This window comes from Triturus cristatus, chromosome 9, assembly GCF_964204655.1.
Source record: "Triturus cristatus chromosome 9, aTriCri1.1, whole genome shotgun sequence".
NCBI lineage: Eukaryota > Metazoa > Chordata > Amphibia > Caudata > Salamandridae > Triturus > Triturus cristatus.
This window is the reverse complement of record NC_140592.1, coordinates 937,048,040-937,070,103: the sequence shown is the minus strand read 5'-3', so window position 1 is coordinate 937,070,103 and position 22,064 is coordinate 937,048,040. Positions and strand designations below refer to the sequence as shown.

The following is a 22,064-nucleotide window of genomic DNA, read 5'->3' as shown; positions in this document are numbered from 1 at the left end:
AAGTGCAGTGGCATGGTCCCAGTGAGGGGGGGGGGGTCCAAAGGGCCCCTCTTCAGCTCTCAGGACCCAGGTACCCATGGTACCAGTTACTAGGGACTTACAGGGGGCAGAAGTACCAATTGGGAGTTTGTTTCAGGGAAGTAACACTGGCACAGGCCACCTAGTTGGCAGGGACCCTGTGCACTACATCTGAAACCATATCAAAACCTGCAAAAAAAGAGGGGGGCTATCCACGCATAAAGAGGCACTTTCTCAAAGTTGCCAATTTATAATCCTGGAGGAATGCCTTCCTCTAGAATAAAACGGTCTTGTAGGTGCTGACGGCTTTGAGAATTTCTTCTTGTCAGGATACCTTTGACCTGGCTGTTGCTGTGGTTGGTATGGGCAGCGCAGGGATTCAACTCTATACAGACATCCATTTACCTTTGTTATTTATTGTTCGAAGCACTTGGTTTTTTCTTCCAGTCCCACACTCGAGGGTCTGCTTCATTTTTCATAACTATAATTATTTCTTCAGTAAGCTGACCAAACAATGTGGTGACACAAAAAAGGTTTACAATATTTTGTTGTGCCTAGGTTTTGCAGTAGTCCGTCTGCAGAATGAAACCCCATAGAAATAGCCCATAACAGGTAGTTCTCCTCCATATACAGCTGCACATATAAGCTGGTTTGCCACAAGGAAACCTTCATTCATCATTTCCATAAGGTCTTGTTGTCGGTTCTTTGGAAGGTTGTCCATGAAAGATCTCATTCCTTCCCAGACCACTCTATGATATCGACCTAGAAGCGCTGTAGCATTTGCATTCTTGAATGCAGTTGCTGCTGTGTTACACATTTCTCTGCCTGTTAAATCTTATGTTTTGCTTTCTCTTTCGGGTGGAAAAGTCTCTGGTGCCAATGTGTCACATTTTCTAACTAAAATCACAATCACAGACTTTGGTTTAGGGTCGGAGCTCAGGATTCTGGCTCCTGTTGTGTTCGCTTGTATTTCTTTTGTAGTCTTGAACTGACTGCTAGAATAGTAGGAGGTGTAAAAAAATGTATCTTCAGCAATCACTTGAGGCCCCAACACGAAAGTAAGCAAAGGTCTGGGAGATGGCCATGGCTTGACAGTCTCAATATTAAAGACCAATTGTTTGAGGTGCTTCCAATGCAGGGATGTGGAATTCCTATAGCCCGACACCCGGGACATATTGTTTGGGGTCAAGGGCAACAAGATTTAATGTCCATTTTGTCCTTGGGACAAGTAGGCCCAACCCCCTACAGGACAAACTCTTTAGCTGCCAGTTTACAATACCACATTATGGATCAAGGAAGGGCATGGTCTACAGTTAAGGTAATGTGTGTCCATGTGTTAACGCTGTTCAAACTTGTATTTATGGTTCATTAATGCAAAGCCTTTATTATTAGGGTGAGCACTAAAAGTAAATGTCAGCTCTGCCTGCAATACGGATGATGGTTCCAGTATAAACATGTACACACGTTTTCAAAGTTTAGTAATATGAGGCTATGTATAATGCTCCCAGAATGCTCTCTGATTATATGCAAATATTTGCAGAAGCTTGAAAGCAACAGTGATGATTCTTTGCTTTCACAATAAAATGTTCACAAAAAAATGCAAGTAGGAAAAAAATATTTTGCTAAACTACTGTAAGATTTTAGGTACCATATCTTTGCAGCATCATTTAGTAACATGTTGATGTATGCTTGTATTTCCCAAAAATATTCATAATGGAAAATCAGTGTAACCAGTTAAAATACGATTGTGGGAAACAAAAATAAACAGGCATTGGCAAAGCCAGTAGGTCTGAAATTGGTGGTCAGGTTTTTGGTTTTGTCAATATGTGACTTGTTTAGGCATGGTTTTTGTAAAACCTTATCTGTGTGGGAGCTGCAGGGCCCTCGCCATTCTAACAAGCATTGGCAAAAGCAAAAAAAACTGTTTTTGGTCTCAAAAAGCACACATTGCCACAGCAGTTTCAGGCACTGAACAAAACTACTTTGTGTGCCAATATGCTCCTTGTAATAGAGCAGAATACTGTCACTCACAGTGAAGCCAGCTGATAGACCGAGAGAGAGACATAATTTTACTAAACACAAAAGGTCATGGTTGACACCAGGCCTAATTAGAGGCCCAATTATTAAAGAAAGTCTCAAATGTGCATCCATGGTATATATCCATGTGTTACGTGCATATATACAGTCTCCGTGAATTCACAAGAATTTACAGAAGTAGGCCAAGAAATAGTACTCCTAGAAAATATTTGTGAACTGCATTTTAGCATGAGCAAATGTGCTTGTGTAGATTTGCTCATGTGAAAATCTGAATGTTTCAAGTTTACTTTTCCTCCAACCACTTTTTTCCCCAACCCTGAAGAAGTTTTACATCTGCCACTGCCAGGAGTAAATTTCCAACCTTTTTCAGTATGGGAAAAGATTAGAAAAGGAGTTGGCGAAAACCCTTAAAACATGCAAGTTAGTAGGTTTGCACAGACTCAAAAGGGCATTCCAACCCTTAAACTATTGCTTACCACTACCTTCAGCCCCAGTATGTAGACCTGCAGAAATGTAGCAACATAAGGGAATTGCTAGTATTCAAACCCTACTATGGTACAAGCCCTGGCATAATTAGAGAGGCTTTATCAGAACTCTTGCTTAATGAGATTGCTGCCGTAATTTGTCGCCACATTACATGGCACAAAAGGGACAAGTGGATTTTGTTACAGGACAAGTAGATTTATGAAGCAACCTGCCCCATGGACAAGTAGATATTTTATTAAATTCCACACCCCTGCAATGGAATGCTTAACTTATTCATCCCTCTCCCTAAAACATTGTGAAAAGTTGTTAAGTCATCCACTGGAGAGATTCTCACAGGGGAAGAAGGCAGAAGTCAGTGTATAAGATAAATGATACCCGTTACTAGGTGTTTAATGCGACCTAGATCTTGATGGTGCCCTCCTCCTAATTTTCTCTGGCAATGGTAGTATTTACTGTGGTGCAGGAGTCGCAGCATATACAGGTCTGCTACCTAATGGTGACATAGTGATCTACCTGGACACCATTCTTGGTTTTGGCCTTGGCAACTCCGGCAATGGTGTGGTGCGAGGTTGTGGGGGAAGAATGTTGAGAGGGCCCAAAAGTTTGTAGAGGGTCCCCTAATGGAATAACAGAACATAGGACATCCAGTAGTTTTGGAGTGATCGCTTCAGAATTGCAGTCTCTTTTTAGGAGTAGGTGTAAAGGGAGACATTGATATTCTTCGATTTGACGTGGGTGTTACTGAAGGAGAGTTCAGTGCTGGAGAATGGATTGTGTATGAATGGACTGAATGCAAAAATAGTGTTGGTGAAGCAGAAAAAAAATCATAGAATACTTTGACATTGCTGGAGATGGTGTTGACGACCAGCCCTTTTTTGCCATTGACAAAGGTACTGCCTGCAATCATGGACTCTTCGAGATCGATAGCGATAGATTTGTTGTCGATCCAAGGTATGCTGGCATTCGATGATGAACATTTTGGTGCGGAGGCTTTCAACTTCGAGATCTACTATACCAAAAGGGAATGACGTCTTGAATGGTGGCAATGATGGTGTTGTCATTTATTCTCTTCTACTCAGATCCTTCTCTTAGAAAAACCTTTTGAGGTGTAGACATCCTGGCAGAGAGAGGTCGGGCTGGATGATTTCTCACCCGGTTTCCTCCTCCATCTCTTCGCCATCATATCTTCAAACTTCCCCCCAAGCCTGATGGCTTCTGTCTTTTAATGTCCTTTTGGAATTTTGTGTTGGAACTCAAGCTTTGTGTGGTCTCTGGCTTCCTTTTTCCTGCCACAGAAAGAGCACTTCACAAAATGTGAAAGCACTGCGACAGAAAAAGTAGGTGTTATCTGTAGACATCAGGCAAAAATGTAAAAACAATTGTTTCTGATACAACATATTCTAAAAAAGAGGAGAGGTGTGAAAACCTCATGGTGTTCTTGAATCTTTCACACAGAAAAAAGAGCTGACTGAGAGAGGCCTGCCAGTGAGGTGCATTATAGGAAGTGGAAGCCCCTTGGTTCTTAAAGGCACAACAATCTTTTTCTTCACCACTCTACAATATAAGCCTGGAAGCTGCAATCTTTCCTCAATGACAGATAGAGCTTGACATTTCAAACCTGTAATTTAGTTTGTGAATAGACTCTTCTGAGCGTTCTTAAGTCTACATTTTGGAAACATCTTGTCTTGATAGGCTGCTGAAGGGTACCACACCTCATATGGACATTGACACCCTGTATATATTATTATATGCATAATCAAAGGGAATGGATCACTTGTAGCTGTCACCAGGGTTCAGGTGCTTGTTTCCTATCATTGGTAAAGAACCCTCATTCACGTAAGATGGTTAAGGGGCGGTATATCTTGGTTCTCCGACTTGATTTTAAATACGTGATCGCATCATCATGGGGTTCTTTCCATGCTTCCTCCGTCCTGGAGGTAACCACTGGGTGTGTTTCAGCAGTGATCAGGGAAAAAAATTTAAAAAATTGGGTGAGATGTGCTCAAGTGAGGTGAATGAATAAAAACAGGAAGTCAGCGTCAGCACAAGTCGTGCCCGCTCCTAACCTGCGTAAATACGCATCCCTGATTTACGAAGTTCGGATTTCGAACCTCCAAGGCACTATTCCTTTTCAAGTTCATACGAGCAATACTCGAACTTTTACTCTTGATTTGGATACTATCCACTTCCTTCACTCATCAAGGTCCTGAAGAAAGCCCCCTGACCTTTTTGGGCAATTAAAAGCCTGAAACATGTCGACCAACCATTCAGACTAAGACTGCAGCGGATTCATCATACATCCCATCTGCACATAGTTGTTTTTTAATATCTCCACCCTTGCACCTAACGGAATAAAGTCAAGTCCAGGCAGTAAGAGGAATTTTTTTTTCATTCACCTCACTTGAGCACATCAGTGGGGAATTTTTCTAATATTTATGATGATCAATGAAGATCCCAAAATGCAGAATTAGTTTTCTTTAATTTCCATAATATGGTCTCAATTTTCTTCTCAAGCAAATTCACAAGACTGGGAACTGAATGTCGGCTGGAAAGTGGTTCTTATCAGTATACATTTCCCAATACATGGTTTGAAAGTTGAGCAACATTTCGACAAGGATTTGGTGTAAGTGCTTCACAGAGTTAAAAAGTCTGTCTTTCCAAAATTCTAGTTTTCTGGCAACAAAGGTGAGCCGATATCTGCCCAAGAGTTTTATACACACTCATACCTTCTTGTAGGTAATGCATTTTTGTTTGCTTTTTTAGCCACTTAAATGTTAGAGGTCAAAGTCCTAGAAGGATCTCTGCACAACGTGTCAGGAACATATAGTTGAGATTTGTAATTCAAATGAATAAGCTTTGAGTTCAACTCTGGGATGCTTTGATAACATGTTTGGCCCTTTTGTCACAGAATTATGAGAGTTTCCAAATACGAGGAATAATTTGGAGTTTAAAGGCATTATTAAAGGTCAGGATTCAAGATTAATTATTCTATTATCTTTATAAAAATCAAACCAACTGTCTGGTTATGTGTCAGTGACTATCAATTAGGTAATGATAAACAGATGATCCAGAAAGTGGAACATATTCCAGTGCAGCTATGGAAGGAATATAGGACCATTGTATGCACTGTGATTAGGGGACAGGACACATGTGAAAGTTTGACAGTCAAACACCTCATACTGACTGCTAAAATGTAAGCATCTTTGCATAAAAAATACTATTACAGAGCAAGATAGTTGTAAAAAAAATAAACACAAGTTGGTGTCTAAGCTAAGAGGTCTAATGTAAGGGCCCCATTTATACACCTAGCATAGTCTTTTGGTGAAATTTTGACTTAGTGGTTGGAAGTACTGCTAAGAATAAACAGAGCGACAAGGATCACAATGGAGCACTCTACAAAACAATGTCTTTATATTGGCATTATACCAAAACTGAAATCAAAGAAAATATGATAATAAATGTACGCACTCTGCGCTCATACAGGCGAAAAGATGTATAGTTTGGTTAGGGACTAGAAAGTCCTACTACAACTCTATGGGTGACGGACATGATTGTGTGGGCATGGCAAAGGAGACCTGCATACGAATTTCTAGTTCTGACGCCAAAGTATCAGAGGGCCTGACTATATGAGCAGACACAAAAAAAAGCATTTGAGGAGGAGTGGGGGGTTTTGAGTCAGATGGTAGAGCCAGGCTCTCAGGCACAGAACTCGGATAATAGTATGAAGGGTTCAATGATTGGAAGTATGGCAGGCCGAGGGGAGAGAATTTGGCTAAAAAGGGGGGGTTCTGATACACCACAAAAGAGGAAAGTACATGATAGTGCAACACTGCTTGGATTGCAAGGTTGGCAATCCAGCCACTAAGGACGATCCTCCAAGAAAATAGATAGAAGCTGGAGTCTCAACTGTTTGTGGTTTCTGGAGCTCTACCGAGGCCTGGATACTAAAGATAATTGAAAGTTAATTTTACAATCTCTTTGAAGTTTGGGCCTGGTACCCCTCTGGTATCCCTGTATTTTGAATTGGAAATTAAACTACGGTTTACATTATAATGCTCTGTCCTGTCTTGTATTGGGGTCCATAGGCTAGAACAAGATCTCAGATCCATACTGGAGGTGGCATTTTTTGATGCAGCTCCTAAAAATGTCTGTCGCATGCAATAAACCACCCTCATGGATCTGGAATTCAATCAACTATGGGGCAATCCTGCTTTTATCAAGGTCGATACAATTAGGTATGGCTATTTCACTTATAAAGAAAACATTGTTTTGATAAGTATCTTTATTGTATTTACTTGCGTACAAACTAGGAATCCTCCCAAGTAGATATGTTAATATCTAACAATGGCCTATGTGACTATGTTTTGGAACAACATTTTAAAAAATCAGAGAGTCCTCATGTTCGCCATGTTCTACCAGCAAGCCAGTCAGGGCGAGGGAGGCCTGGCACCCAATGATAGAAACCTTAGAATATGTAGTTATGGAAAATATATGGCTGTTGTAGGTTGCCAAAAAGCCAAGGCGTCAAACTAGCGACTAAACAGGAACCCTAAACAAGCGTTTTGCTCTCAGTTGCTTTCCAAATTTCACAAATGCTATGCACCCAGTTTATCACCTGCAGCCACCCAGAGCCCACAGAAAACACAGGCATGTCTGATGAAACCAAACTCAGTGGACCTAGAAGAACACAGATGGGGTCAAGGATTGACAGTGCCATATTCCTCCACGAGGAAGACTGAAGGGAATTATCACTTTGAAAATAATTGCAAAAAATTTGGCAAACTCCATTCTGAGCTTTTGTTTTTAGGTCTCGCCTGAGTCAGCGCTTTAGCGCTGCTCTGGCGAGACTTATAGTAAACGAGTTTTGGAAGTGCAAACGAGTGCATTTCAGGCCGCCAACTACAGTGCATGTGCTCCGGGCGCGCGCACCATTTGGCAGCCTGAAAGCACTCGTTTGCGGCCGCTTTGATGTTTGATCGCGATCACTTTCACTTTCGCGGTCGCTTGTTTTAAACGCTGCCCTTAAATACCTCAGTTTGTTTCCAAGTAATTTTATTTCGATTAACCACTTGGATAAACAATTCCTCTCGTCTTAACAGGCAGTCGAGGCGCGTCAGTGTTGAATTTCTTCCAAATGCAGCTCGGCTACAGAAGCACAGGTTATATTGCAGGTACATCTTTGAAGAAAAGAAAAATGAAGAGGAATAGAACGAAAGCGGCACTTCGTTGTTAAACAGCTAAGTACTTCTAATCGCAGTTCAGTGGGGGGGGGGGGACTACACTTCAGTGTAACACTACAAAGGCGCGGGTCACGTGGCTGGCTGCAACGTCACAATCTTCTACTTGCAGCTTGCGTTCATTGGCCTCTGCAGCCCACTCTAACGACTAACAACAGCCAGTCCTGTTTATGTTCTCACACTCAAAAACGGAGGCTGCTCTACCATTTGACAAGCTATTACGGATGGATTCCCGTGGGCAAGATTTCTCAAAACACGCCACTCCCTCAAAAATGTTTTTTTCATAAGGTTGGGAACAGAATGTCTTGTGAGTAGCGTGGTTGGAGCCAGCACGTGGTTCCTGGCACAGCACCCTAGTGTTGTCTCAGCCTAAGTTAACCTCATTCAGCGAGGAGGACGGCTTAATTCACTGACACTATTAATGGACAATGATATCACAGGACTTTCCTTTTATCATCTATTGACTCAGTAATTCTTATTTTTTTTTTGCATAGAGCCTCCCTCACACTGGTAGAACGCACTTTAACATCAATACAGAGTGACGTTAAACACAATACCAGCAGTAGCGCTACACAAAATGATGGGCCACCCCCACCCCTGCTGAAGATGATGAGGGGCCTCACATGTCACCAGTAACCATAGACTATGCTTCCGTGAAGCGTGGAGGCCCCCTCCTTCGTAGGGGCTGCAGGGCTCTGCGTTACGTCCTGTCGGTGTGAATGCGCGACAAGATTTGACTTTTTTGTTAGTGGAACACTTTGGCACATGGCATACTGTTGTTTGGGCGTATTACAGAGGAACAGACGCGAAATAAGTCCATTTAGAAACACTCTTTTTCGCATATATTTTGTTAAAAATAATTCTAAATGGCGCACATTTTGGCAGCGGTTTTGTTCTCAGCGTGCTGCGTGCTCTTTATTTGTGGCAGGGCAGATGAACTAACTCCAACGCCTCTAAGCTCCCCTCCCCCTCTCTCTTCCCACAGCCTTGTGAATCGATCCGATCTGAGAAGGATCAAAAGTTGCCATTGAGAAAGAATCAGTCAGAGTTTAAAATTGCAAGAGTAAATAATCCTGGAACTTTCTCTAATTAGACGTTTGATGAGAGAAAGGAGCATATCAGTAAATCGCATGCTAATTTAGCCAGTTTTCCGCAAACTACAAATGTAATGTTCTCTAAACCACAAATTATATATACACAGCGTGGGCTGGTCTTAATGTGCCTATAAAGGAATGCAGTAGGTATATTTTGTAAAAGCAAATAACGTTTTTCTGCTAGATTATTTTAAAGACCCCATGTTTTTAAATACCTATAAATGTTCCTAAAAATATTAGCCGACTGGAGTTGGTTGATGGAAATAAAATAAGAAATTCCAGGGAGTGAGTTCAGGGAAACAAAGGTATGACTAACGCAGAGCCACTTTATAGTGAAATGTTTTGTTGTATTCAGTGGCGAAAACAGTATATGCTCATGTTATTTGTGCATTTGTCCTGTAAATGATTAGAACCTGTTTGATTGATAGTCGAGTTTCTCGGCACTACTGGAGCAGATCCTATTTCAGTGTAGGCTAATCGAATGAGGTGCTTGCACAAATGTGTAAAGCTTGCAAGTAAAACAAGACAGGGACATGATGCAACTACCAGTCTCGCGTTCTTTAAATGTACATGTTTTTAATTATTTGTTGATCTGATAGATACATTTTAGAATCATCGGTTCAATATAAAATAAAGCCAAATAGCAGTTCATCGCGGAACAAAATACCTCACATAAAAAACAAAAGTAACATGAATCCAGCTTTAGAAAGGAAGGTGTCTTTCTGCAACTGTGTTCCAGTGGAATGTAACCATTAAGCAGATGTAAACACGGTGTGTTTACTCAGCACACAAGAGAAGGCAATCTTTTACCCCATGGGGATTAGGCTGTCCACTAACCTGGGAGATGGGCTCTACGTAATTAAACGTGCCTGTAACTTCACATGTAATCTCTCCCTCCCCCAAACTCCACTCTTGTCCTTCGCTCCTCCCCTCTCCTTTTCCTCCCCACAGCCACTACAGATCTCAGAGATTGGGAATGCCAGAAAACACAGGCCATCGCTCACGTCATTAAAGGGATTTGCGCCACTTTGCTAATTAAGGACAAGCTATAACATAATACTCGCATGTCTGTAGAAGCCTTCCTACACCAAGACGGTTTTATTTTCCAGTTCGGTGTTCGAACACGAAAGAGTCTCGGGCTACTTGTATATACTTAAGAGTTTTGTTATCACAAGTCTGTTTAAAAATGCACACTTTGGAGCCCTTTCAGGAAAAAGCCTCAGCAAATCCTTTTACGCCCAAGGATTTGCAAACTGGGTTCGAGGCAGTCTGGCAGAGGATAATAACTCTCCCTATCTTTGATGCTTACTAGTCTTGCTTCACTCACTTCATATATCAGCACAGCACGCGCTTCTATGACACCGTGCTTCATGTTTTAGACAGCACGTTGCAAACAATGCTTGCTTATATCGTCGCAGTTTGTTGAAGTGCCTCGCCTCCCTCGGAGCGCACACGGCCTCTGCAGCAGTGGTCCACCTCAATCCTTTGGCACCCTCTTTTCCGATACCGTACTTAATGGTTTGAGCAGCACGGTGCTAACAATGCTTGTAAATTTGAACACAGTTTGGCTAAAATAAACAGGCATTGTTAGCACTGTGCTGTCCAAAACATGAAACGCGGTAAACTAGGACACCGCCCTTCCATGTTTTGAGCAGCACAGTGGTAACAATGCTTCTTTAATTTAGCGCAGCTGCTGACTTCTACTGGCTGTACCTTAAATCTCATTCACAGCTCCCATACTCCACTATTCAGGCGGAAAAAAAGCTTAAACTCGCAAAGCGCATTCCAGCCTCTTCATGGCAGCAAGAACCTGCTCAACCTGAACAGCTAGCAGAACTAGAATAACGGCTTTGATATCAGGTAAGAAACGAGGAGTTCAGACCTAGTTGAGACCTAGGTTGTCTCTACGTTGTAAAACGGTGATTATTTCCTGTGGAAAAAACAAAATCTTAAATTTCATTCCAGGTCCTTACACACGTGTTAATTCTTCCTGGTATGCGTGAAGAATCATCCGTATATTTACCGAAATCACTGCATTGTCAGGGTTTAAAATAAGAGGTGAGACGATGTGTCATAACGGCCAGATGTGACAACATTGAAGATGGGGAACTAAGTCCAGTCTCGCGCCGCCTCAACATTTCTAGGCAAACCACTTATTCTGCCAGTGAATACAAAATACATGGATGTGTCTTGCTGTAATATAACTAGAGCTCCGATACCTTCGGGTCCAGCTCGCGCTATATAAAACTCCCCAAAAATTAAAAGTGACCCACCAACTTCCTGGCGTACAGCAACTTAGAACGTTACTTATTTATGTGTGTAAGGTATATTTTTAGGGTGTTAAATGCATCCTGGGCTGTAACTATGCAATATCGAGTGCATGGTCTATAAACCTCCATCCAAGTCGTGGTTTTACTCACATAAACTTTCCAACCGTGGGACATCTGAGAATACATTTTTTATCAAGCCCCTTTGTGATAGTTCTCATTTTCATAATGCAGAGACTAATTTAAAATTAGCACATGAAGCAGGGATCTCATGTAAGTTGTTAGCAGCAGGTCCATACCTGTGTTTTTCTCTTTGCATTTTTGTGACTAAAGCATGCAAAAACAGGCCTGGAAAACATACATATCAGTATACTATACATAGATTTGTTGGCTTTCACAATGCTGGTTTGACAAAAAGTGTGAAATAAAAAGGGACAGACATATAGCACATAAGAAACAATTTCTGTATCTTCAGCTGGTTTTAAAGCACATCTATATACTACTGTGTGAAAGATGTATTTTTGGGTTTAAAATCAAGGTAATGTGCATAATAGCAACATTTTGTATTTATTAACAGCACCAGCATGCAGGGCTGGGAACCAAAACCGCCCCTGGTAAGCTGCTCGGCCAGCCCACGATGGGAGGTAGGGGGGTACGGCCGATATGTTTGCCGGGGCCGGTTTCTGTCGATTTTGTTACAGGGGGCAGATATTGCCGGCCATCAGTAACAACAAGCGATTGCAATGCAATAGGTCTCGCATTTGTAAAAGTTTAAGCTATTGGCATTGTTCATGACAATGCCTTTTTTAAGCTATTTTATAAAACAAACACATAATGGCATTTATTTATCATTTACAAAGCCAATAGCTAGTGTTGCATTATTATTAGCAATGCCAGCTGCTCACACTTTTATAATGCGAGACCTATTGCATTGCAAATGCTTGTTTTACCTGCCAGCCAGTCAATGCAGCGAGGTCTGGCATGCACTAATAGATTCCTTAGGCAATGCAGATTTAGGAAATATATAGCTTTTATACTTTCAATTTAATTCGGAGTTTGGCATCTGTCATCAAATGAACTGTGCACCGAAAAAAGTGCTTTTTTTCACAATTTTATGATATGTGCTAATTTTACATAACTGATTAATAGACTAAATTCCCCGGAAAACCCAAACATAATCAATGTTTCAGGACTCAGGCCATTCTGGCTTCATTTTCTTAGTTTGAGAAATGCAGCAAAAATATTAAGCAAATTAGTTTCAAAATGAAAATAAATTCACATTTATTATTAAATCTGCAGGCTCTAAGGAGATATTAATGAGGGTGTGCTGCTATACATGTTGCTGAACATGCAAAAAAAAAAAAAAACATAGCTTGCATGGGTGCACAAACATATCAAAGTGTCGGAGTTGTTTAAACAACTTAAACCAGACTTTTTTGAAGAAAGCTCTGGTCAGAAGTGAGCAAACATCCAGCAGTGAAAAGGTCAAGATAACCTCTGCAACATGTTTCAAATAAAAGGATATACAATTCTGCATCAGGTTCTTTAATTTTTTTTTTTTTTTTTAAAGAGTTTTATATAGCGTGAACTTGACCCGAATCCGGTATCAGAGCGCTTTACATAGCACGAGTTGCATTACATGAGGACAAATTAATTTTTTTTTAGGCACGGGGAGATTAAGCGATTTGCACAGAATCACAGGATGTTCAGCGTCATTGCCAAGAGTTGAACCCAGTTCCCCAGATTCGAGGTCGACCGCCCTAGCCGTTGGGCCTACTCCTCTCCACAAATACATTTGAAACTTAATGACAATGGCATACAAACCTTGCATGCTAAGCTGGATGGCTCTTCGCAAATCTGCTTCTTCATCTTCCATGTCAATTTCCTGACGACTTAGGGCAAGGGCCTTTTGCAGATTCTCCTCGTCTTCATCTAATGCATTCGTTTCACTATAGGGTTGACAGGTTTCTGTTGCTTGGTCCAAGTCAGTCATCTGTAGCCTGTGAACACAGCAGAAATTCTAACTGGTCATTATTGTAGAACGTCACAAAATCAAACAAAAGCTACAGAAAATCTTAAGATATCGACTCATTGGACTCCTTTGCATTTAAAATATCCATTTTCATTCGGGAAGGATGCTATTAGACCTGGGCTGTCCAATGGTGGTCCTGTATGGCAGGTCTTGTGAAAAAATGTGGATGTCTCTGAACTGAACAGAATGAACATTTAATTTTCATATTTTATTCACAGAATACAATGCCTTTTTTCAAGTTAAAAGGATTTTTTTTAAATACATAAATGCTTATCACAGTATTTGTAATGCAGATATTTCAAAGAAACCTCCACATAAGCATTTGTTATGCTGTTAATTGTATTGAAGAATGATGTTTGTCCTATCATCATACAATCTCTATAATATAAAGATATGCCAAATATAAGGGAGCTTAGATTGCAATAAACAAGTCCAGTGGCAGATCTAATATAGAGAGAAGGAAAACAGCCACAGGAACCCTGGCTTTTAACTAGATCATGCAGAGACAACAAGCAAAGGAGTCACAGGTGACCACAACGCAAAGGGTATATTCACATATTAAGCCAAACACAGAGCTCTCTACTGTGCAGAACCTGTTTCAGTGGCCGAAATAAAGTCCTATCTCAAAGGGGCAACTCTAAAGCAATTGATCAAGCTAGCTTAGAGGCATTAATCACTGGAAAAAAGGTTGTAAATACAATATCGGCCATGCACTCTAACAAGGTCGCAGGAGCAGATGGTATCGCCAATCGGTTTTACAAACATTTTGCACCCGAACTGATTCCCCACTCAGTAAAGCAATTCAATTCTGACAGGACATTTATTTTTACTCCAGCGGACTTCAACATTGTTCATATAAACTACCTTTCCTAGCAACCCATGGGAAAGGAACTACAAAAGTTTTTAATCAACCAATAGTCTCTTGACCCTCAAAAGGATTGTTCGCTTGTCTGACTTCCTCTTTTTTCCAGCTCCAGCAGGCAGATGATTTTTTTTCTTTGTCTTTTATACTGTGCATGATTAAATGTGATATTTTGTGCTTGGTTTTCCATAGCGTTTAGCCGCCGCTGGAGCGCGTGCCGTGCCTGTGCTCCTTTCGCAGCCGCTTTCAGCCCTGCCAAGTACCACGCATCAGACGTGATACTAACTCATTTTTATGCGGGGTCCGCATCACTGCAATAAAATGCAAGGTCACGCATTTGTATAGCATCCTTGACACCGGTGACGAGGAAGATACAGGCGGGACCAAAATCATCGCCCTGGCCAAAAACTCCTGATGAGCTGAGCACGCAGCGTGGGCCATGTGCTATTCTGGCAGAGTGCCTTGCAGTAGTCTAAGTGTGCAAAGTCTATTTGGGAATGGCAGGTCAGGAGTGTCGCGTAGACCTGGTGGTCATTGCTGCGCTGCAATGAGCATTCATTATTAGCACAGCTGCTGTGGGCCGCCTATGGGGCATGGCATTCACTTGACATGGTGAGGTGACGTGATTCAGTGTATCCTCAACTCTCTCCGAGTATTTTGGTGTATACTCTATCGTGAGCGCCAGCGTTCACTGGACGGTGAGACGTCCAGGGTCGCATAGTCATGGCAGAGGCAGGATCAGATGATTATTACAAAAGGTCCGGGGTAGCGGAGGTGATGAGCACGCCGCCACTCGCACAACCACAGGCTTGCCTCGGCTTCTTTGAGGCTCACCCAGCCCCATCAGCGCTGGCGGTTGCTGACTCGCCGTTAAGAGCATGCTGCCGCCCTCTAGCAGAGATAGCTGCTGCTCGCCCCTTTCGGCCCGCTGTGTGCTCTATGCAGTGTGAGTAGTGGTATAATCATGATCCTGCAGACTAAGGGTCAACCGATCTCACCGTGCCACGGGCGGCGCCAGACTGCTCCCACAGCTGTGAGAGCGTGTACCAGCCCATTGGGGTACCTGTTGCCGCTGCGCCGTCTCCACCATCGCCTACCTCGAATCGAAGTGCAAGATTAAACTTCCATTATAATCTCCGACTTCGTAAAACTATTGGTGCTCTTAAAATAATGGGTGTCCCTTTGCTCATTTGATTGCCTTGATTTATAGCGGTCGAGCAGACAAGAAAGTGATTAGGTGAAGCGTTTTATTTTACATTTGTCAGAGCAGAAGAAATTAAAGTGGAAAACCTGCTAAAAATTTCGGCAGTGATGAGTTTGCACCTCGGATACGTTCAGTACCCCAGCGAACGATGATGTGTGCTTTCAAGTGAGGACACCGAGTCTGGAAAACAGTTCTCATCCGCCTCTTCTTTTTTGTACAACCACTATAGCAGTCATTATGGTATTCTCTGTACTTGAGGTGAGCAAGTGGCAAAACAACGAGCCAGATAATCTGACCCTACTACGATAACTAACTTTACTGTAATTTACAGAAACATTCTTTTGTTACTTTTGGCACGGTGCGCACTGTCAACCGGAGTGGTGTAGATCCGAGTCCTCGTTTTGGTTAACAGTAGGATCAGCTTAGAAGGGCACTAGGTGCTTCAGTTTATGGTGCTTTCCAGCAGTTTTAACATTTTCTTAAGTATTTTGCTGCTCGACTGGGTGTAATTGCTGATATTTATGTTTTTCTGGTCTTCATTGCTTGAGAAAAATTGATAGTCATAGTCATTGAAATGTCACTCATAATTACACTGAAATTATGAAAATGTCACACCTGGAAATTTTGAAGTCTTGGCAGCTGTGGCCTTCAATTACATCTCACCCGTCCCCCCCCCCCCCCCCCCCCCCACCCGAGGACCACGCGAGTGCGTTGCACAGAGCGGCCCACTAGAGGGCGAACGGATGAGACAGTTGCGCATAGGGCGCAATCATTATCGGAAACCTTCCAATGAGTTTGCATTGCCCGCAGAGCCTGTGCTTTGTTCTTTGGACCCCCACCCAGAACGCCTGGAAGCCAGAAGCCCTACGGAGTCAGTATTGTGGTTGTAAATTGAAGCAGTACACCATCCGAATGGAACCAGGTCTGTATTTTCCAGACAACTGTGCTGATAAAATAAACGCGCTTTAACCACTGCTGCTTAGGCAGGGCCCAGGCGCTTCATGTTAACCCTTAAAACAAGCATTGGCATAGCCAATAGGTCTCGCCTTTGGGAACTTATAAGTGTTTAGTTATCCAGCACAATATCCTTGGTGCAACAACATCAAGTGTTGCATGGCTAAACACTTATAAGGTCCCAAAGGCGAGACCTATTGGCTATGCCAATGCTTTTTTTGAGTGAGTGGCTCGTGCAGGTATGCCACTGTGAGGTAGAGATGCTGCGAGTGCTTTTACAGGAGCCCCTGTGACATTGCGTCTCTTCAAAATGTATCTTGGGTCTGGTGTGATACTTCTAGCCCCTATTCCCGTTTTCTCGCACCCATAGCATCCTTAAATGTCCCATGTAGAGCCAAGGTTGACACTCCTATTACCCCTGCCCTCCAGTGACACTTTACCTGTCACGGGTGGTGGTGGTGGATGTGGTGGTGGTGGTGGTGGTGGACGTGGTGGTGGTGGACGTGGTGGTGATGGTGGACGTGGTGGTGATGGTGGACGTGGTGGTGATGGTGGACGTGGTGGTGATGGTGGACGTGGTGGTGATGGTGGACGTGGTGGTGATGGTGGACGTGGTGGTGATGGTGGACGTGGTGGTGATGGTGGACGTGGTGGTGATGGTGGACGTGGTGGTGATGGTGGACGTGGTGGTGGGCGTGGTGGATGTGGACATGCTGGTGGACGTGGTGGTGGTGGATGTGGTGATGGTGAACATGGTGGTGGACGTGGTGGTGGTGGATATGGTGGTGGCCTTGTTGGTGGCCTTGCTGGTGGTGGACGTGGTGGTGGTGGTGAACATGTTGGTGGATGTGGTGGTGGATGTGGTGAACATGTTGGTGGACATGGTGGTGGATGTGGTGGACATGGTGGTGGTGGGCATGGTGGTGGTGGGCATGGTGGTGGTGGTGGACGTGGTGGTGGGTGGCCTTGTTGGTGGTGGACGTGGTAGTGGTGGTGAACATGGTGGTGGATGTGGTGGGCGTGGTGGTGGTGGATGTGGTGGGCGTGGTGGTGGTGGACGTGGTGGTGGTGGTGGACGTGGTGGTGGTGGACGCGGTGGTGGAGGTGGACGTGGTGGTGGATGTGGTGGTGGTGGAGGATGTGGTGGTGGTGGAGGATGTGGTGGTGGAGGAGGATGTGGTGGTGGTGGAGGAGGATGTGGTGGAAGAGGATGTGGTGGTGGTGGAGGAGGATGTGGTGGTGGTGGAGGAGGATGTGGTGGTGGTGGAGGAGGATGTGGTGGTGGTGGAGGAGGATGTGGTGGTGGTGGAGGAGGATGTGGTGGTGGTGGAGGAGGATGTGGTGGTGGTGGAGGACGTGGTGGTGGTGGAGGACGTGGTGGTGGTGGAGGACGTAGTGGTGGATGTGGGTGGTGGACGTGATGGTGGTGGACGTGATGGTGGTGGACATGGTGGTGGTGGACATGGTGGTGGTGGACATGGTGGTGGTGGACATGGTGGTGGTGGACATGGTGGTGGTGGACATGGTGGTGGTGGACATGGTGGTGGTGGACATGGTGGTGGTGGACGTGGTGGTGGTGGACGTGGTGGTGGTGGACGTGGTGGTGGTGGACGTGGTGGTGGATGTGGTGGTGGATGTGGTGTTGGTGGTGGACGTGGTGGACATGGAGTGGTGGATGTGGTGGAAGCGGTGGTGGCGGTGGACGTGGTGACAAATAGTGTGAAAAGGTAAAAGCAAAACACAGAGTGAATGATAAAAAAAAAGAAAGCAAGATAGAGCACGAGGGAAGAAGTGATGAGAAAACTGTCACAGTAAAAGCAAAACACAAAGTAAATGATAGTCGTGCACGAGTGAATAACTGATGCTGCTATTTTAAAGCACACGCGTGCTTGTCACAGTAAAAGCAAAACACACTGCTAGCACTGCAATCGTGTGTTTGCTGGCCCGGGAGTGGTGCGTGCGTGCACAGTTTGCTCTTTTTCAAAGCACATACTCGTGCTGGTGGCGCGCCCCCTGCTCGCTCCCGCAAGGTGGATGCTGCCACAAGCACGAGTATGGTGGTGGATGTGGTGGTAGTGGTGGATGTGGTGGTGGTGGTTGTGGACGTGGTGGTGGTGGACGTGGTGGTGGTGGACGTGGTGGTTGTGGACGTGGTGGTTGTGGACGTGGTGGTGATGGTGGACGTGGTGGTGATGGTGGACGTGGTGGTGATGGTGGACGTGGTGGTGATGGTGGACGTGGTGGTGATGGTGGACGTGGTGGTGATGGGCGTGGTGGTGGGAGTGGTGGGTGTGGTGGTGGGCGTGGTGGATGTGGACGTGCTGGTGGACGTGGTGGTGGTGGATGTGGTGATGGTGAACATGGTGGTGGACGTGGTGGTGGTGGCCTTGTTGGTGGCCTTGTTGGTGGTGGACGTGGTGGTGGTGGACATGTTGGTGGATGTGGTGGTGGATGTGGTGAACATGTTGGTGGATGTGGTGGTGGATGTGGTGGACATGGTGGTGGTGGGCGTGGTGGTGGTGGACGTGGTGGTGGTGAACATGGTGGTGGATGTGGTGGACATGGTGGTGGTGGGCGTGGTGGTGGTGGACGTGGTGGTGGTGGACGTGGTGGTGGTGGACGTGGTGGTGGATGTGGTGGGCGTGGTGGATGTGGTGGGCGTGGTGGTGGTGGTGGACGTGGTGGTGGTGGTGGACGTGGTGGTGGACGTGGTGGTGGTGGTGGACGTGGTGGTGGATGTGGTGGTAGTGGACGCGGTGGTGGAGGTGGACGTGGTGGTGGATGTGGTGGTGGTGGAGGATGTGGTGGTGGATGTGGTGGTGGTGGAGGATGTGGTGGTGGTGGAGGAGGATGTGGTGGTGGTGGAGGAGGATGTGGTGGTGGTGGAGGAGGATGTGGTGGTGGTGGAGGAGGATGTGGTGGTGGTGGAGGACGTGGTGGTGGTGGAGGACGTGGTGGTGGTGGAGGACGTGGTGGTGGTGGAGGACGTGGTGGAGGACGTGGTGGTGGTGCAGGACGTGGTGGTGGACGTGGTGGTGGTGGATGTGGGTGGTGGACATGGTGGTGGTGGACATGGTGGTGGTGGACATGGTGGTGGTGGACGTGGTGGTGGATTTGGTGGTGGATGTGGTGGTGGTGGTGGACGTGGTGGACATGGAGTGGTGGATGTGGTTGTGGTGGATGCGGTGGTGGCGGTGGACGTGGTGACAAATAGTGTGAAAAGGTAAAAGCAAAACACAGAGTGAATGATAAAAAAAAAGAAAGCAAGATAGAGCACGAGGGAAGAAGTGATGAGAAAACTGTCACAGTAAAAGCAAAACACAAAGTAAATGATAGCCGTGCACGAGTGAATAACTAATGCTGCTATTTTAAAGCACACGCGTGCTTGTCACAGTAAAAGCAAAACACACTGCTGGCACTGCAATCGTGTGTTTGCTGGCCCGGGAGTGGTGCGTGCGTGCACAGTTTGCTCTTTTTCAAAGCACATACTCGTGCTGGTGGCGCGCCCCCTGCTCGCTCCCGCAGGGTGGATGCCGCCACAAGCACGAGTATGTGCTTCGAAAAAGGTCCTTCTACGAGACCTAAAGATGTGTGTGCTCCTAGAAAAGCTCCTTAAATCAGACCCAAATGGGTCATGATATAGATAATGCGTTCATGTGAAAGTGCAGAGAGCAACGACCGAGATACCTATTATTTTAAGTGCTTGCATTCATTCAATGTAACAATACTGATGTTCACCTGAGGGGACCTTCTGGACATGTGAAGGAGTGGGGGCCAGGAACTGCATTGTTCATAGTATTATGGATTAGGCTTATCAAGTGACTCCCTGCCTTCTTCCTTGAGGCAGCAGTGTTCCAGCCTTGGACTTTAATTCAACACATAAATGCATTATGGGCCTTGTAGTCTTGCTTTGCGTTCACTTGAAGAACACCGTTTGGAATAAAGTAGCAGATTAGTCCAGAGTCTAGGACTGGAAGATACAAATAAGTACGGCAAAATTGAGTCCTCCAATCCCATTCACAAGTAGTCCAGCAAGAGTGATTCTAGGAAAGATGTTTCTGAAACAGGAGCATGCAGAGCACAATGATGCAGGATTACCTGTGCCTGCCGTGCACATTGTTTGCCTAGCTGCTTTGGTGTGCCTGTGTTAATAGATGTTCTGCTGGAGTTCTAATTCCCACCCCCCTACCTCGGATATACCTCAGGAGGTGGAATGCAGGACATGCCCAGGGCCTGTGAGATGTCTTTGGATGCAATGTAAGCTTTAACCATTCAGCGAGCAGAGACGTTCCTTTGTTGCCCGGAAACACTGCACGGTGAGAGGTGGCAAGGGAGTCAACGTAACCTGGGGATCTACCCGATACACACCCACTCAAAAACTGAATTGGTTTTAGGGCTGAAACTCTACAACCTGGGCAATATGCGTGCCCATGTTCTTTTACAGGAGATACTTTCAGTATGGTTGAAATTAGCAGGTACCGGAATTTATTTTTGTTGTTACTAGCAAGTGCAGGTTTACATGGCCATGTTGTGTGTTGAAGTGTGGCGCTCAGCTCTGCCGCACCTTAAATTTAAATTGACACTGTTCAGAAATGAAGAAAGCTGCGCTGCCATGCCACTTCTTAAATTTAAAGTGAAAACGACACCGTGCAGAAATAAAGAAAAGCATGCTGCCATGCCACTCCTTAAATTTAAAGTGTCAAGCAGTTTGGTTTTTCCATAGTAGGCAAAATAAAAGCAGAAAGGATTCTTTGTGTTGGAAAGTGGCCCAGGGTGTCGGCAATTTTAGACAATAATGTATTCAGCGTGCTTTTTGCTCGCCACACAGTGGAATAGGCTAAACGAAGCAGACTGAGTAAAGCGCTATGTGAAGACTTAACAGATGCTTCGGAAGTAAAAGAAAAAAAGTAATTTTGTTTGAGAGTGATTGATGAAAGAAATAAACAAGGCATACCTACCGCCATTAGGGAAGGCTACTGTAACATGCATTGGCATAGCAGAGTGGTGCGCGCACACGTGCTGGCAAAAGTGAAAGCAGGGATGCGCGTACGACGGCGGAAAAAGTATAAGCTCCAGATGGCGCCTCGGGCGCTGAAAGCTGGCGGCTGCGCGCGCACACGCACGCACGCTCGCTCGCGTGAACGCAAGCTTGTCGCCAGCCAGCAGCACTTTGAAAACTCACCCACTAAAGTCTCTCCGAGCAGCGCATGCGCGCTGAATCAGCGAGACCTAAAAAAATCTATATAGGGTGTATTGGCCCCTGAGGTTCGCATCTTGCGCATTATGTAGCGCGCCCATATTCACTGGCTTGCTCCAGTACCATATTTACAGCCCCAATCAGTGCTGCTTAAATATAAAGGCATTTACGGAATGCAGACAAGAATGGAGGGTGAATACTTGGAAGAGGAGTCAGTATCGGTATTCCCTCATGATGACAATTTTGGCGAGGCAGTAGATGCCTCAATTCATCAGGTTGTAGCATCAGCAATCGTGCCACCAGAGAGGCACCTAGCTCAAATGGCCTATTCCTGCCCTGTCCCCCTGAATGTATCTCTAGATACACCTTGCCCCAGAGGTTTCCTCACAGCACCTACATAACTACCTAACACCGTGGACGCAGGGGTTGATCTGAGCACATTTGAATAATTCAAGAAGCCATTCCTTTCCAGGCCTCTGTCTACTGGTCTTGATGTAACCCAGGGGCGCTACTGGGCCCACTTCAGATTACCTCGTTTTGCCCCTTCTTCCCTAGATGACGATGACTCCCATGAAGGTTAAAAAGATGAAGCAGGCCCTTCGAGACCCTGGCGTTAATCTCCTAGCACTACCCCAGCGCCTCACTTGATGAAAATGAAGTGAGATGGATCTGATGA

General features: G+C 45.0%; 1 protein-coding gene across 1 annotated transcript in view; it reads right to left on the bottom strand.

Moving 5' to 3' along the window:
- ATXN3 (ataxin 3) overlaps positions 1 to 22,064 on the bottom strand; it is a 383,732-nt gene that overhangs the window by 95,557 nt on the left and 266,111 nt on the right. Inside the window, exon 8 of the mRNA XM_085626512.1 lies at positions 12,964 to 13,139. Within this exon, the coding sequence (XP_085482638.1) occupies positions 12,964 to 13,139 (176 nt within the window). The remainder of the gene's footprint in view (positions 1 to 12,963; positions 13,140 to 22,064) is intronic.